Source organism: Plecotus auritus (assembly GCF_963455305.1).
Source record: "Plecotus auritus genome assembly, chromosome: 5".
In the NCBI taxonomy this organism is placed as follows: domain Eukaryota; kingdom Metazoa; phylum Chordata; class Mammalia; order Chiroptera; family Vespertilionidae; genus Plecotus; species Plecotus auritus.
Window position 1 is genome coordinate 139,753,911 of NC_137776.1, and position 15,067 is coordinate 139,768,977.

The following is a 15,067-nucleotide window of genomic DNA, read 5'->3' on the forward strand; positions in this document are numbered from 1 at the left end:
ATGAAATAATAAGCAGTTAATGGGCAAGAAATGATTCTTATTCTTCATCATCGTTATTCCTAAAATCTATTTCTTAGGCCTCTAAACCACCCTACCTCCTTCTAGGGGACTCTGAGGAGCCTCAGGGACCACTGTGCTACTTCATGAGAGAAATGAGCAGTTCTTTCTGCAGCTCTAGCCAGTGGAATAGCCTTTCTTCTTTGACATCTCAAGATAGTAGGTTCTTCAGGCCCATGGTCTTAGGATGGAGAACGGTTGTTTTTCCTCAAGCTTGTGTGTGTGTGTGGGGGGGGGGGCGGCACATGGAGGGGAGGGAGGATAGCAGAGGAAGACAGATGTGTTTGGAGTTCCCTACGTCACAAAACTCTGTTCATGAAATGCTCCAGTGCTCTGGAGGTTGGGCTGTGCAGTTTCCTATCTTAGGTCAGTGTTTCTGGGAGTTGGCTAAGACTTTGGAGATAATCTTCTCCCCCTCCTCCCCTGCCCACTCCAACCTCATTGCCTGAAAGAGGAAACTAAGGCCCAGAGAACAGGTGTCCTACCCATGATGGCGCTGCCAGTAAGTTGATAATTAGAATCGCACCTAGATGTTTGAAATCCAAGTCCATCACAGTGGCTCTCCTGTGACTGACCTGAGTTGTTCAAAGACTGTCTTCCTCCTTTTCCAGGCAGTGCTGAGCCCTCTAATAGCCATCGCACTGAAAATATCCCAGATTCACGAGAGAACTGGCCGGAGGGGTCCCACCGTCATAACCTGAAGGAAGAAGCCATGACTCACCAGGCCCAAAGGAGAGCGCTCTGCAGGAGACATGTCACCCACGCCTTCTTGCTACCTGTTTGTGCCTCTTATGACTTTGGAAAAAAAAACAAAATATAATTTGCTGGTGGGGGGTGGGAGGTGGGGAGTAGGAAAAGAAAAAAATCTGTTTTGTTTGGGTTTTGGTCAGTTCTTCCCAATGCGTTGGGGTCTTCAATTGTCTTTTAAAGCTATCATTTGTCCTTGGTATGTTATCACACAAAGCAACCTCCCCTTTTGAGAAAGAGTAAGTGGTCTAGGAAACTGTTCATCACAACATCTGGGCATCGGTGGTGCCAGGTGAGAAAAGGTTCTGAAATGTAATGGAGGAGAGTCCAATGCCAGAATTGAGCAGACCCCAAGCCACAGGTACCCTTGGGCAGACCTAAGAAGACCCTTTTCAGCATGGAGGAGGATTTAGCTTTTCATCCAAGGTCAGCTTTTCCATTAGGGAATTTGTAGAACTCCCAATAGTTCACCTTATCCCACCAACCACCTGATGACCCGCTTTCCCACCTTCCCATCTCCAAAGTCCCTGTGCCACCTTCTCTCACATCTTCTAAAGCTTTCTACACATCACAATGGCACACCATCAACAAAACATATCAAAGGGTGTTCTCTCTTATTTTGTAGATATTATTTTAGCTATTGAGCTGGCTGCATTCCTTCAAATTCAGCCATTCATTATGCAGGTGGGAAATCATTTTTTGGCAGGACTCTGCAAATGAGTGTTTAAAAATTTTCAGGCCCTTCCTTGATTACATCACCAAGGTTGATACATGGTTTTATACCCATTCCTCCTGGAAAGACAAAATATCACCACGTCTGCTATCTCTGACGTTTTCTCTGCTATTTTATCTCCCAATAAGGGCCCATTTTGATGCACTTGTTTGGACACCGTTCAGCTCTTACTTATAATGGCTGTAAAAGGAGACAATGAAATGCTATGAAAGTAGGAAATGAAGTGGATGCTGGAAGCAGATCTTACTGGTGTGGTGGTACAGTTATAGGCCTGATGAGATGCAGGTCAGAGAGGGGACCCCTGCTGGAGAGCATAGGGTCACAGCTGGCTGGCTGTGCCCAGACAAAGGGTACCACAGCCTCAGCAGCCTCCCTCTGACTCAGCCAGGACATTTGGTGCACGGGACCTGTTTGCATATGTTTTGCTTCCTTGGGAACGGCACTCTCACTTACTGTGTCATTTGCACAGATGACGTGGCGTGCTTTGACTGTTAAGCCATTTGTTATTGCTGTAGTTAGGATTAGTGAAAGCAGGGAAACCTTCCCACCACTAAGGTATTTGTTTCTATTTTCTATCTATGCCTGTCAGAAACTTGCTAGGACATTTAGTTTCCAATAAAAAAAGGAATTCCTTATTTCAACCTTATGCAAAGTTTGTGGAATTTTGCTTTTGCTTATTTGTTTGTTTTGCCATTTGAGAAACCCCCGTAGTGGTCACTATTCTGTTAAGTCTGACTTTCAGAACACTAGCAAGGGCTGGTTTTCATTATCATGACTTTAGGAATTTATTAAATAAATGGAACAGAAAAGACAGATGAATTGCTCAAAACTGCCCCTGGGAGTGAGCTGAAACTGAAATGCCATTTAATCTTTCATTGTAAGTATCTTCACTTCAAAATAATAGGAGGGTGGCTTTGGGCTAAGAGTCTAAAGAACTAGTTCTGAAATTCAGCAACAGAATACAATTTGCCTTATAGCTTTGGTTCTCATCGTCTTTAAAGTGATGGTCCATGAAGGCCTTTTATTCACTACTCAGCTCCGTGTTGGTCAGCACAATTAGTACATTCTTAGGCTTGGCTGATGGTAAGAAAATATTTATTTTTTTCTCAAGTTGCTACTTTTAATCATCTCTAACTTTCCATGTTCAAATGCAAATTAATCCTCATTTTAAAATTCTACTTCTTTATTTCTCTACAGAGTCATGTGTGTCCAGCAGCCCAACTATATATTCATTCATCTAGCAAACAATGATTGAACAACTCTATGCAGAGTCCTGGTTTTGGTGCAGCAAGGAGATGCATAAAATGTTATTCCTGCTCCTATGAGTTTGTGATTTGGAAACAGGAGGCTATGACAAAGAATCAGATACACATGAATGTTAAGGTAGAGGCACAGGCAGCGTGCTGTGGAAATTCATAGATTGACTCAGAGAAGGAAGGACTCGGCACTTGAGGGGTTTCCCAAAGAGTGGAGTTTCCTGAGACTTGTAACCATTTACATAATTTCACCAGGGTAACCATAGCAAGAACAAAGTCAAGGAGTTGAGAGGTGGGAGGGCTGGAGAGTACGCTTGCTTTGTGTCTAGTGAGAGGTTGGCTTAGATGAGTGGGGTTGAAGCAGACACATTGTTATAAATATCGGGTAGAGCAATGCTTGGGCCCAGCGATGGAAAGCAGCAGCTGCACAGCCACCTATGTTTACAGAGCTTCTCCTCAGCGAGGGTGCAAAGGGAAGGTCCTGCAGTGGCTCTAGGATGCAGCCTCTCTCTGGAACCTGCTGGCATCACATTGCCAAGGTACTGTGTCTGCTTTACCTGAAACCCAAGCTTCTATTGCTGAGCTATGCATACATGTCCTCTTGCCTTATCTTCAAAGAGTGAGAGACAAAAGGTCACTCCTCTGCACATAATGTGCATTAGGCTCTTAAAGATGGAGCTCCAGCCCTCAGTTTTTCTTAAGAGCAAATGTCTGGAGAAATCCAAGAAGTTTGTGAGGACCACAGGAGACAATCATAGAAGAGACATAGAGTCTGACAAATGCAAGGGCCACTCTTATAATCAGCTAATATTAAGGGTTCACTCACAACACCATGCACCTCCAGAGCAGTGACAGCAACTCTATGTAACAGTATATACTATATTGCAACACGTGGTTCCCAACCAGGCCAGTAGGGGTTTGGAAATGAGTTTACACGTGCCAGGTAGGTGTTTAATGGAAAGGGACTAGGATACTAATCATCCCGCCCGGTGTCACTCCGTCCTTGAGAACAAAAAGTTGTTTTGCCCCATCCGTGATTCTTGAGTTTATTGACTTGAAAATGGGTAGGCAGCCATTACTAAAATAAGATCGTTTATCAAATCTCACTGATCCGAAGCGCAGCTTCCATCCACAGTATTCATGGGACAAATAGCGTTGCATGACACTGTAGGCCGAAGGGCTTGGGTATGGTGGGAAGGCTCTCTGCACAGGGAGCCTCAGACTAATGACCAGTCCCCTGGTGGCGCCCTGGGCTGACAGCTGGCTGCACTGCACCAGTGCTCTCTGCAGGTAATACAGGCAGTGACGGGTAATGGTTGGGGACTTCTCACTGGCCAGCCGTGGGTCATTGTAAGCCATGGATTCACTTTGGTGGCAATATCCATCAGCCATGGCAGGTCTGGGGAATTTGAAGAGCACCTGGGGGCATGGGTAGTAACTTCACAGATGACTCCATTTTATTGCTTGGTCATGCACTGGGTATTCTCGAAACACATGGCCACTGGACACTGATATCCCAGCCACGAGCCTTGAGATGATTTCCATTCCTGAGTGGAGAAGGGTCTGAGAAATCTCACGCCTTTGGAAATGATGTAACTGCCAGTAAATCCGTCTACAACAGTTACAACTGGCCCTTCAACAGTTACAAACAGCAAGAGATTATCTGAGGTGTCAGAGCTTAGCAGCATGCCTGCGCCACTCCAACCAGCTGGAGGCCTCATCAGTGGGCCCGGCTCTGCAGCTGACAGCCCACCTGGTGTGTGAAGCAGCCCGAGGTGCCAAAGAGCATTTTAGGATCCAGTGAGGCTATGCACTAGGAACCCATGTCTTTATCACTCCCCATGCCTTTTAGCACCAGTGTGTGCCCTGCCACGTAGGTGAGCTGGAGAGACCCCTCACCACGCACTGTGCATACAAGTAGAACCCTGAAGGGTTGTCAGTAAAAGGACTTGCGAGTTTTTTGCGTGAAGTGTTTAAAATTCCTACACTACATCTCATGTATGCAAAATATGCAGCATGAACTATTCTATAACTTACCTTATGCTCACCTTCTGGGGTGGGAGATACTTAAACTTACTATTCAGGGAGACATTATAAGATTAAAATACTGGAGAGCCATCACCTGAATATTTCCCTTTCTCAGTGACCCATGGGATTATCATTCACATTTGAGAAGAGGGAACAAGCAAAGACACTCTGCTTAGAGGTTTGCCTCTTGTCCACTTTCTCAACTGTCATTCACGGAATCAGGGTTCTCAATCCATCTCCATTAATTTTATCATAAGCTTCTGGAGGAAGAGGGGATACAATGTCTGTTTCCCTGAGTAAATCCCTCTGGGGTGGCCAGTGAGTTCTTACTAACCACACGGACGCTTGTCTGACTGGCCCAGTGGATTTTAACTGCCGGGCCTTTCAAAGGTGGCCTTTGTTTCGTGTAACACCCATGTTCTTGATACTTGCTTCTGAGTACATATGTGTGTGTTTTAAAGTCAATAAATGCATGTTAGTAGTATTTCTTTTCAAAAAGCACCTGCCTAATTTCCTGAATCAATAGTTTTTCTCAGTAATGTTTGATTTTGCGAAGAGATTTACTCATTTGGATGCTGTGTTAGTTCCACATAGAGAATGAAACTTTGACTTAGGTTCCTCTATTGATCTTTTTCCCCCTGATACAAAACAGTGGCAAAGAAGGGAAAGTTTAAGTACAAAATTTTATTACAGTAAAGAGATTAAAACAATTTTCTTATGTAAACCAACATTAACATTTGTTTCACAGGACTACCAGTAGGTGGAAAAACCATCTATTACAATTCACGCTCTGGCTGAAAGCCCAGCAATAGAGCTTGTTCAGGTCAGTGAGTGTGCTCAGACCCCAGGGAAAATCTCAGGACTACTGGCTCAATAGAGGGATAAAAAGAGACAATGAGACAATTGCATTGCTTACAAATGATCACCTTCCTGTTTGACAACCTGCATATCCAGTTGTGACCTTGATGTCAAGAATTCAAATCACAGATGCCCAAGTTCATGCTTCTTATAAATGGCCCAGGATTTCCTTTTATGTGGCTTCCTGTGTATTTTTCAGCGATAGCAGGGAAGAGAAGGCCAAGGGGCCCCATCCCATCTCGATACCCCTCTTTCTCCTTGAAAGATCTTCATCCTTCCTATCACTGTCCAAATCCTCCTGTGCCCATTCACCAACTGCTGCCTGTTACCACTAGGAATCATCTTTCATCATCAGTATGATGATCAGATGAAAGGAAACTATACCAAGAGGTGAGGGCCAAGCTCCTGGGCAGAAAACCTGGAGGCCTTGTTAACATTTTAAAGGAGAATCCAGCAGATGAACTCGAAAGCAACCTCTGCTGCCTTTCCAGGGGCTTTAACGTATTGCTCCACTTCCTGTTAGGGCCCACTTTCTGAAGGGGGAGAGAAGTCCAAACTGCTCTCTGTGAGGAGGGAAGTAAGACCGGGTAAACAGCATAAAAATTGGAAGTAAATGCATCCCCCTCTATGGACCTTCCTTCATCCTCCTGGAAATAACTATGTTATTGGAAAAGTTTCTTAACTTCTCAAAGCCTCAGTTTATGCATGTGTTGAATGGGAATAACCATAGCACACATCTCTGAAGGCAATAAGGAGGGCTAAATAAAAAGCACAGAAAGTTCATAGCACAGATCATGCCATGTAAAGAGGATTCCATCATTGTTAGCTATCAGCCCCAGCATAAATCCTTCACTTGATAGAGGAAAAAACAGGCCCAGAGAGAGGAAGACCCTTGTCCAAGCTCTAGCATCAGGCTGCATGTCTTCCACCACCCTGCCATCCGACTTGTCCCCTTACAGTAAAACAAAACATAATGAAGCTGACAAGATTTCTTAGAGACTCAAGATCTCAGGGTGCTCTTGCATGGGGTCACGGACATGGCTTTTCCTCCCACAATCCCTTGCCTGCTTTTATTTTTAGCAGCTGTGTCCCAGGAGAGGACGTCCTGGGTGCCAGAGAGCTACCCCTGCTTCAGCACTCTTGGCTTTGCCTCTGGGCATCTTTCCATGTTGTTGCTGCCACCGCCCCGTCCACTACAGACTCGGCATAGGATGGTGGTGCCTCTCGGTGAGCACCACTTTCAACCTCAAATCCAAGGTCCATCTCTGTGTACAGAGGTGGAGGGACATCCAGGGCCTCTCCCTCTGCAGGACAGGTTTGCTTTCCAGCATCCAGACTTTCTTCATAAGCAGGAGGGTAAAAATCTGGCCTGGGGGACAAAATGCCACAAACATGTATATGTTATTCAAGTGGTTCAGGCCAGAGAGGCATATGTCTGCCTCTCTCAGATCACCCTGTGCGAAGTGAAACTGTTAAGAAACATTGATTTTGAAACAGATGTATTTCTTCCCTGGCATCACCAGTTTTTAAAAAACATGTCGCTCTCCCAGCAGAGCTCTCTTTCTCAGCCATAAGATGTGGGTCTCTGTAGTCACACTTTCCCCAGCGGGTTAGTCCAGGCTGTCCCCTCTCTCTAACTTGCTGGAACCAAGACTTTCAGAGTGAGATCCTTAGCAGGGGTAGGGAACATGAGGGCCTGGACTGTGGACCTTCTCTACCCAATTATTCAGTCCATTCACATCCTAGCTCCATTCACACACATCATCATCTACTCAATTGCACTCACAGTCTCAGATCCCCACAGCCAATAAAATAATGTAAACCAGCTCCATGAAGTTCTCTGACCTATATCAGATGCTTGTCTCTTTCCCATCACTCAAGTCTTGGTAGCTAGTTAAAAGAAAAACAACTAATTTCCCAAGCGATTTCAACTGAGAACTTTATGTAGATTTCAGATGCAACTTTTCCCATACCATCCGACCAGTGGCTAACAGAACCATTCATGCCCGAGCTGGTCATCTTGCCCAGTGTTGCTAATTGCTGAATCCTTCCAGCTTCTCCATTATGAATGGGATTGGGGGTGGCATGGAGGTGAAGAAGAGAGAGGGTGAGCTTGGTTGAGTTGTGTATTTATAGAGTGAATTCTTCCAGTGCCTACAGGGAGTGTTTGTGATATGTAACCACAGCAGAACAGGGACTGCCATTTGTAGGCACAGCTCCCTTCCAAATGTGACCAGGCCCAAAGCCAAATGGCTGAAGCCACTGTCTACTGTAGAGCCCACATCTCAGCCTTCACTCAGAATAGCCAAGGCAGTGTCATGGGGCACATGTGTTAAGACACTTGAAAACAGTAAGGTGAGCTGTTCCCTAAACCAGCGGTCCCAACCTTTCGGACCTCACAGACCACCGGTTGGCAACCGCTCCCCTAAAGTGATTTGAGAGGCTCCAGGATGACTGCTGCCTGCCCCCCAAATCCCATTCACCTCTCCCAATCCTCCTCACCCCCAGCAGTTTCATTCCCAGTGCCCTGGATTCTACCACTGCAAGCCCATTTGCTTTTAATTCCTCAAATGCTTCTGGGAACTGTAACTTCCCATTGGCTGACTTGCTAGCCATTTTGACTGAGCTGGGCATCTACTAGATGCAGTAGGAAGAGACAATAAACAGGAGCGTCATGCTGTCTATAATTTAGGGCATTTCTGCACAGTGTGATGTTATGTATGTATTAATAAATTTAAGCTACATCCAAAAGGTAATCAATTTATCAGGAATTTCATACTCTGGAGGCAATTATCTAACATTTATGCAAAATAAAATCAGCATTCTAGATGCATTTTCTAAAATCACTTCATTTATCTCAACATTTTATTAAACCCAGAGTCCTTGCTGGTAAGTATAATAAACATCGGAAATGGGTTTGGATTATTATAATTAGTATCATTAATTAGCATAATGTCAAAAATCAAGTCATGGGTAAAAGTGCACTACTTATTCAAAATACATGGAGTAGCAAAATATACAGAGTAGCTAAAATATTTTAGATGAAGGGGGTAAAATAATTTATGGAGTCTTGCAGCCTGTACCTTAAGGATGATGCCTGATGTTTTAGCCCTAATTGGTCCTGTGGTCAGCCAAGAATTAGGAGGTTTGGGGTTGTCTGATACTAAACATGAGGTTAACTGAAATATTTTAATGTGGTAAAATATATAACATAAAATTTACCACATTGGCCACTGTGCAGTTCGTGACACTAAGTACATTCACATTATTGTGCAACCATCACCACTATTATCTCCCAAACTGAAGTCCCGTGCCCATTAAACAGTTACTCCCCATCCCCCCGCCTCCTGCCCCTGACAACCACTGTTCTACTTTCTGTCAATGAATTTGACTTCACTAGATACTTTATATAAGTGAAATATATATTTGTATTTTTGTGTCTGGTTTATGTCACTTAGCATAATGTCTTCAAGGTTCATCCATGGTGTAGCATGTGTCAGAATTCCTTACTTCTTAAGGCTGAAAAAAATACTCTATTGCATGTATACACCACATTTTGTCGATCCATTCATTCACTGATGGCCTAGGTTGTTTCTTCCTTTTGTCTAGTGTGGAGAATGCGGCTATGAATATTGGTGTAGCTATAGCTGTTCAAGTCCCTGCTTTCAATTCTTTTGTTTGTAAACCCAGAAGAGGAATTGCTGGATCAAATAATAATTCTGTGTTTAATGTTTTGAGGAACCTCCATATCATTTCCCACAGTGGCTACACCACTTTACATTCCTACCAGCAGTGCACAAGGTTTCCAATTTCTCCACACTCTTGCTGACACTTGGGTTTTCTTTTTAATAATAGCCATCCTAATGGGTGCACTGTGGCAAGGTTATCTGAATCTTACCTCTGGAATATAATTGCTTTTCCTCAAATGAATCTTTCATGCAAAGTATGATCACAATACCTAAAGGGTTACTAAGCTGGGACTTCACTGAGTTCCTAATGCAGGACTGATTTTATGCCTGTTTGCTCCCTTGCTGTGTGGCAGAATTAGGCTCTGGACTTGCTTTCCTTATAACCTGATTGTGTCGGGCCTCTTAAATTGGCTTAGGTGGGTTTTCAATGTGTGTGTGGGGAGAGGGAGGGGGAGGCAGCAGGAGATGGCGTCTCTGATATAAATTCCCTTTACTTCATGGTTTTCCCCAGAGACAGCTCCATTATTCCTAATAACTAACCCCAGAGTAATCCCCTGATGATAACACTTTGGTTCTAGACATACAGCCCCATGAGACATGTCAAGTGCTCCACAGCGGGGTTAGAGTCACTCAGCTTTTCCAGAACTCAGCCCCATCTCAACCCTCATCTGTCCTCTGGCTTATCAGCACATACCTGTCCACTGTGGCTGGGGCCACGGCCCCATGAGCAAGATGTGGTCTGAGCACATGGCTGAACATCCCCTTGTTTTCACTCGCCTGGCGGTAGGTGCTCCAGAAAATCCCACTCAGAAGGATCACAAACCCCAAAGGCAGAAGCAAATAGGCCAGGATCAGGTTCCACCGACAGTTGAACGTGGAGCCTGAGGAGATGAAGAAGGCCCCCAGGCAGATGATCAGAAAGCCTATCAGAAGGGCAAGGGCACAGAGGACTACACCGGTTCTGTTCCGCATCCCTCCTCCTCGGGAACCCAGCTCCCTGACCCTGCCACTCCCTGCTTCCCCTGCTCAGAGAGAATGCTCTCATTAGCCAGCTCGTAGCTTTATACGCTCTGGGACCAATTGGCCTTTGGACAATTAAATGAAGCAGGCACTTAGAAGGTATTCATTAACCATTGAAAGTAACTATAATGTATGTTGGAGGATTAACCTAAAAACACAGCACTGTACTACAGGAAGGAGTGGCTTCTCATAGCTGCCTTGTTCTGAGCTGGAGAGGACCCTCTGCTGACCCCAGTTATTTGAGGGGAGGTCTCCCATCATTGATTACAAGAACACTGGTGTCTTAATCCTCACAGTGGGTAATTCCCCACAAATGCTAGAGAAATTAGCATTCCTTGATGAACTACCTTCTTTCTGGGTAAGCAGGAAGTCCCTGATTTCTTATTTCTTGCTCTGTACTAAGAAGACTTTTTAAAAAGGCTCTGAACATGGTTGTCTTACCTCTCTCACTGACTCTCCCTTTATTGCCTTTGTACTATGATATTGAAAAAAAATCCAAGAGAAAATCCCACGGGGTGAACTCCCTGATTCTTTCTCTGCTGACAAGCAGGAGGGGAAGAGTGCTGGAGAGGAGAATTGTAATAGACAGAGCTTTGGGAATTGGGAGGGATTTCTTTGGGTAGTTGTAAGAGGTGATGATCTGGTGACTTCTGCTCTGATTCTGATTTTGTATCTTTCCCATTGTTGGTGTCCAAATGTTGAGATCCAAGGGTCATTTCTGCTTATCACATAGGTGTTCGATAAAAATATTTTGCTTATTGCCCAACCACTGGCCACCATTCTTGGCTTAGAGAAATGTTTGAACCAAATCCCACCCATCCTGCTAAAAAACAAACAAACAAACAAAAAAACAAAAACTAAAAAAATACAAACCACAGGCATTTGACAAAGAGCATTCCCTGAAATATATTGCATGTTACCACCTCCACACAAAACAAATAAATACTTGTGAGAAGCTCTGCCTAGTCAAACCGCACCCTCCCTCACATACATCTTAGGATCTCACAGAGTGTACTAACATACTAAAGGCCCTGAAAAGTCCTGTAATCTTCTTCCTCTCATAAAATATATATTTAAAAACTATGTTTTGATAGATACTGCTAAAAAATGTTTCCTGTTCTCTCCCCCATACTGTTGCTCTATGTAGTGTTGCCTCAAAAAATCTTTCTAGAATCCGCTTCTCTTTTTTTGTCCAGAATGTGTTTCTTCCATCTTGACTGTCTTTAGGTGCAGACACCCTATTCTAGACCTGGTTCATGCTCTCATTCTTCATTTTTTATTTGATGTATGTCCCTGCCCAGGGGAGTCTCTGGGTCACTCCTATCCAGAGAGATTATCTTCAGTTCCTCTTTGCTATTTCTCTACCCCCCTATTCCATTACCATTATTTTCCATTTACCTTCCCAGTGGAGAAAGCAGTTCTTTGCACCAGTGGTCAGCAAACTCATTAGTCAACAGAGCCAAATATCAACAGTACAACGATTGAAATTTATTTTGAGAGCCAAATATTTTAAACTTAAACTTCTTCTAACGCCACTTCTTCAAAACAGACTCCCCCAGGCTGTGGTATTTTGTGGAAGAGCCACACTCAAGGGGCCAAAGAGCTGCATGTGGCTCGCAAGCCGCGGTTTGCCGACCACTGCTTTGCACAATAAATACGTGTAAAATTAAAGACACTGGATCAAAAATGCTATAAGGTACGTCCCCATTCTACCTCCTAATGTCTACCTTTACTGCCTTCAAACCTTATACCCTGAACTACTTTCATCTTCTAGTCTTGATATTATCCTTGAAATCTTAAAACAACTCTTTCTCCCTCCTTCTCTAGTTGGTCTTGAGGTTGGCAAATTTCTAAGATGACCCCCAGGGATCCATGTCCTTTTGAGTGTGGGCTAGACATGGTGGCTCAATTCTAACCAAAAGAATATGGAAAAGGTGATGGGTGTCACTTCCATGAATAGATACAAAAGATTGTGACGTCTGTCTTGCTAGCATTGTCTTGCTAGCATTATCTCACTACCTCATCACTTGCACCCTTGAGGAAGGAAGTTGCCATGTTGGAGAGGCCATAAGACAAAGGAACTGAGGGCAGCTTCTGGCCAACAGTCAATGAAGATTCTGAGGCCCTTCGTCCAGGAGCTGGTGAGGAACTGTATCCTGACAATGACCACGTGAATTTAGAATCAAATCCTTGCCCAGCTGAGCTATGAGGTGACTATAGCCTAAGCAACATGGTGATTAAGAGACCTTGAAGCCAAGCACTCAGCCAAGTCATGCCCAGATTCCTAACACACGGTGTGCTGTTTTAAGCTGCCAGGTTTTGTGGCAATTTGTTAGGTAACTAATACAGTTCTTTAGGACTTGGAAACCAGAAGACACAATCAATGTTAAATGTTTACACAGTACCTGACACATAGAAAATGCCCTATCTAAGTTAGCTAGAATCAGCCTCACCATTATTGTTACTTTTATTACTGTTGTAATTCCAAAAAACTGGGGAAGACCCAGGATTTCCAACTATAAGGTGTGCCCTAGAAGTTGAGTCCCAAGAACAGGTAAATGGTAGGGCCCCAGAGATAAGTGAGGAAGGAGGGACAGTACTCTATTAGAACTGCTCACCCAAAGGGTTGGCTTCTTTGTTTTAGACCAAAACTGGGGGAGGGGTGAATCAGACTGGGCATTAGAACAAGTCAGGCCTAGTTCCTGTGATCACACGAATATTTGAGCAAGCAAGTCCCTGTACTTGCCCTCCTCTAGTTCCAATAAAGGATAAATAGTGCCTCATAGTTTGTCAGACAGATTCTTCACTTTCATATCCTTTAAGGAGGACCCTGTCATTCCAGAGCAGTGGGTTTTGTTGGTGGTGGGTTTTTGTTTGTTTGTTTTGGTGAGAAACTGGGTAGGAAAGAGCAAGATCCAAGAGCTGGCAGGAGGATGAAAGGGAGTAGTGACTTTACATGAGATCCCTGAGCTCAGAATATTTGAGGAGTTTATCTTGAATGAGGTGGGGCATCAAGGAGAATCATAGAAGAATCTGTAGTATATGAAGAGAGTAGATGGGAAAGGGGAAAAGAATCAATATAGAAATAGGAAGTATTTCTGGGAACCACCTGTCTCCTTCATGACAATGGTTGAGACATACCCATTGATTAATATTACAGTTATTTTTGCATGTTTGTGTTTGTTTTATAAAATATATAAATTATTAAATAATAAGATTTTCTTACTGTGATTCAGCTTCAGTTCTGAACCACATACACCACTGCTGCATGACCATTATTCCCCTTTGATGCCTCAACAATGACCAAGGATAACTCAAACCAGTTGACTTGAAGTTTTAAATAATTTTTTTATTACTTGTGGTTTCCCTGTTGTTTGTGTTGCGGTATACCGACATTCCCCACAAATACTGGCAGTGAAAAGACTTTTTGAAAAGTAGAAAATGAAAGTAGATGTGTGCTTGCTTCAGTGACCTTGAAAGAGCACAGGCATTGAGAGAAAGCACCCTGGTCTTCATCAGTCTTGAAGGGGCAGAAACCCAGGCAGAACAGCAGGCCAAAACCTCAGGGCTGGGAGAACAGAAAAGGAATCCAATAAAGAGCCAGCCAAACACCAAAAAGTCACCCTACAGAGTCCGTTTCAGGAGACCTGTGGGCTTTTGTCTGGGCTTCCTTATGTTCTCCCCTATATGCTGGGTCTGCCTTCACTCCCAGGCCAACTTTCCTACCCTCTTCCACCTCATTACATACCCAGCACTGAGTGTGAGAATAAGGAGCCAGTAATATTGACTCTATTTAAAGGTGAAGAAACTGCAAGAGACAGAGCTTGATGATTCATTGAAGTTCATATAGACAGTGTAGGTCTCATGGTGAATGGATACTCTGGGAGGAATATGGACAGAAGCCCACCTTTGATAGAGGAACATTCTGGAACCCATCAGAGACCAAGCTAAAGTCCTCCTATCCCAACTCCCATCTCTTCAACAATAAACCTATCTGGAAAATGATGTTTTGCCTTTAAACCAGTTTATTTATTTATTGTCATCATTCTTAAAAAGTCACCAATCAGCAAAAGTGCCTGGCTTGGCAGTAGGCAGTAACATGTTATTTGGTTGACAGCCAAACTATCTTAACACATAATCACTCTTTCAACTCTCTGTTCCTGTGAGCATGACCACCCCATGGGTGCTGTTCTGAACACAGAGTGAGCCGTGTTCCAAGCACTGTTCTGCCTTCCACGTTGGAGCCCCTGAAACCTCCCCCTCCTTTCAAACGCTCCCTGCAGTATGTCAGTGCCTTGGAACTTCTAACAGCCCTCTGCCCTGCCTTTGTTTGCTGGATGCTTGGCCCGTACCCTTCTCTTGAAAACAGGAAAAGTGTATTGCATTGGGTAAGAACTCAAGGGGGACTTTGGAAGGAAGCTAATGGTGTGTAGAAGCTGTTGCATAGGAGGGGCATGGGGCCAAGAGCTGAGGTTGAGTGGCCAGATTTCAGAAGGTCACTTTGCTTCAGGAAGTGAGGCTTTGTGGGAGATGAGGAAGGTGAGCGTGTGCGTAGCAAGCGATGTCAACAGGGTCTGGTGATTCCTGAGTGATTTCTGGATTAGCCTTTCACACGTATGGGTTCATTGAACACCGGCCATTTCCTCCTCTTTTCCTTTTTGTTTTCTCTGCTTTGGAAA

The 15,067-nt window shown here is 44.1% G+C and overlaps 2 protein-coding genes across 4 annotated transcripts in view; one reads left to right on the forward strand and one right to left on the reverse strand.

Moving 5' to 3' along the window:
* Positions 1 to 2,183, forward strand: part of PGM5 (phosphoglucomutase 5) — a gene marked incomplete at its 5' end in the record, with an annotated part of 197,375 nt that extends 195,192 nt beyond the window's left edge. For 2 of the 3 annotated variants that reach the window (XM_080669073.1, XM_080669071.1), the window contains one exon: positions 669 to 2,183. In XM_080669073.1, coding sequence (XP_080525199.1) covers positions 669 to 758 — 90 coding nt within the window. In that variant the 3' untranslated portion in view covers positions 759 to 2,183. The remainder of the gene's footprint in view (positions 1 to 668) is intronic. The other variant, XM_080669072.1, reaches the window with a different exon arrangement.
* Positions 2,184 to 5,486: 3,303 nt separating this feature from the next.
* TMEM252 (transmembrane protein 252) lies at positions 5,487 to 10,340 on the reverse strand (the record flags this gene model as incomplete). The annotated part of the gene is made up of 2 exons (XM_080667980.1): positions 5,487 to 7,048; positions 10,063 to 10,340. The coding sequence occupies 2 exons, from the start codon at positions 10,338 to 10,340 to the stop codon at positions 6,811 to 6,813; spliced, it is 516 nt and encodes a 171-aa protein (XP_080524106.1). The 3' UTR covers positions 5,487 to 6,810.
* Positions 10,341 to 15,067: the final 4,727 nt, after the last annotated feature.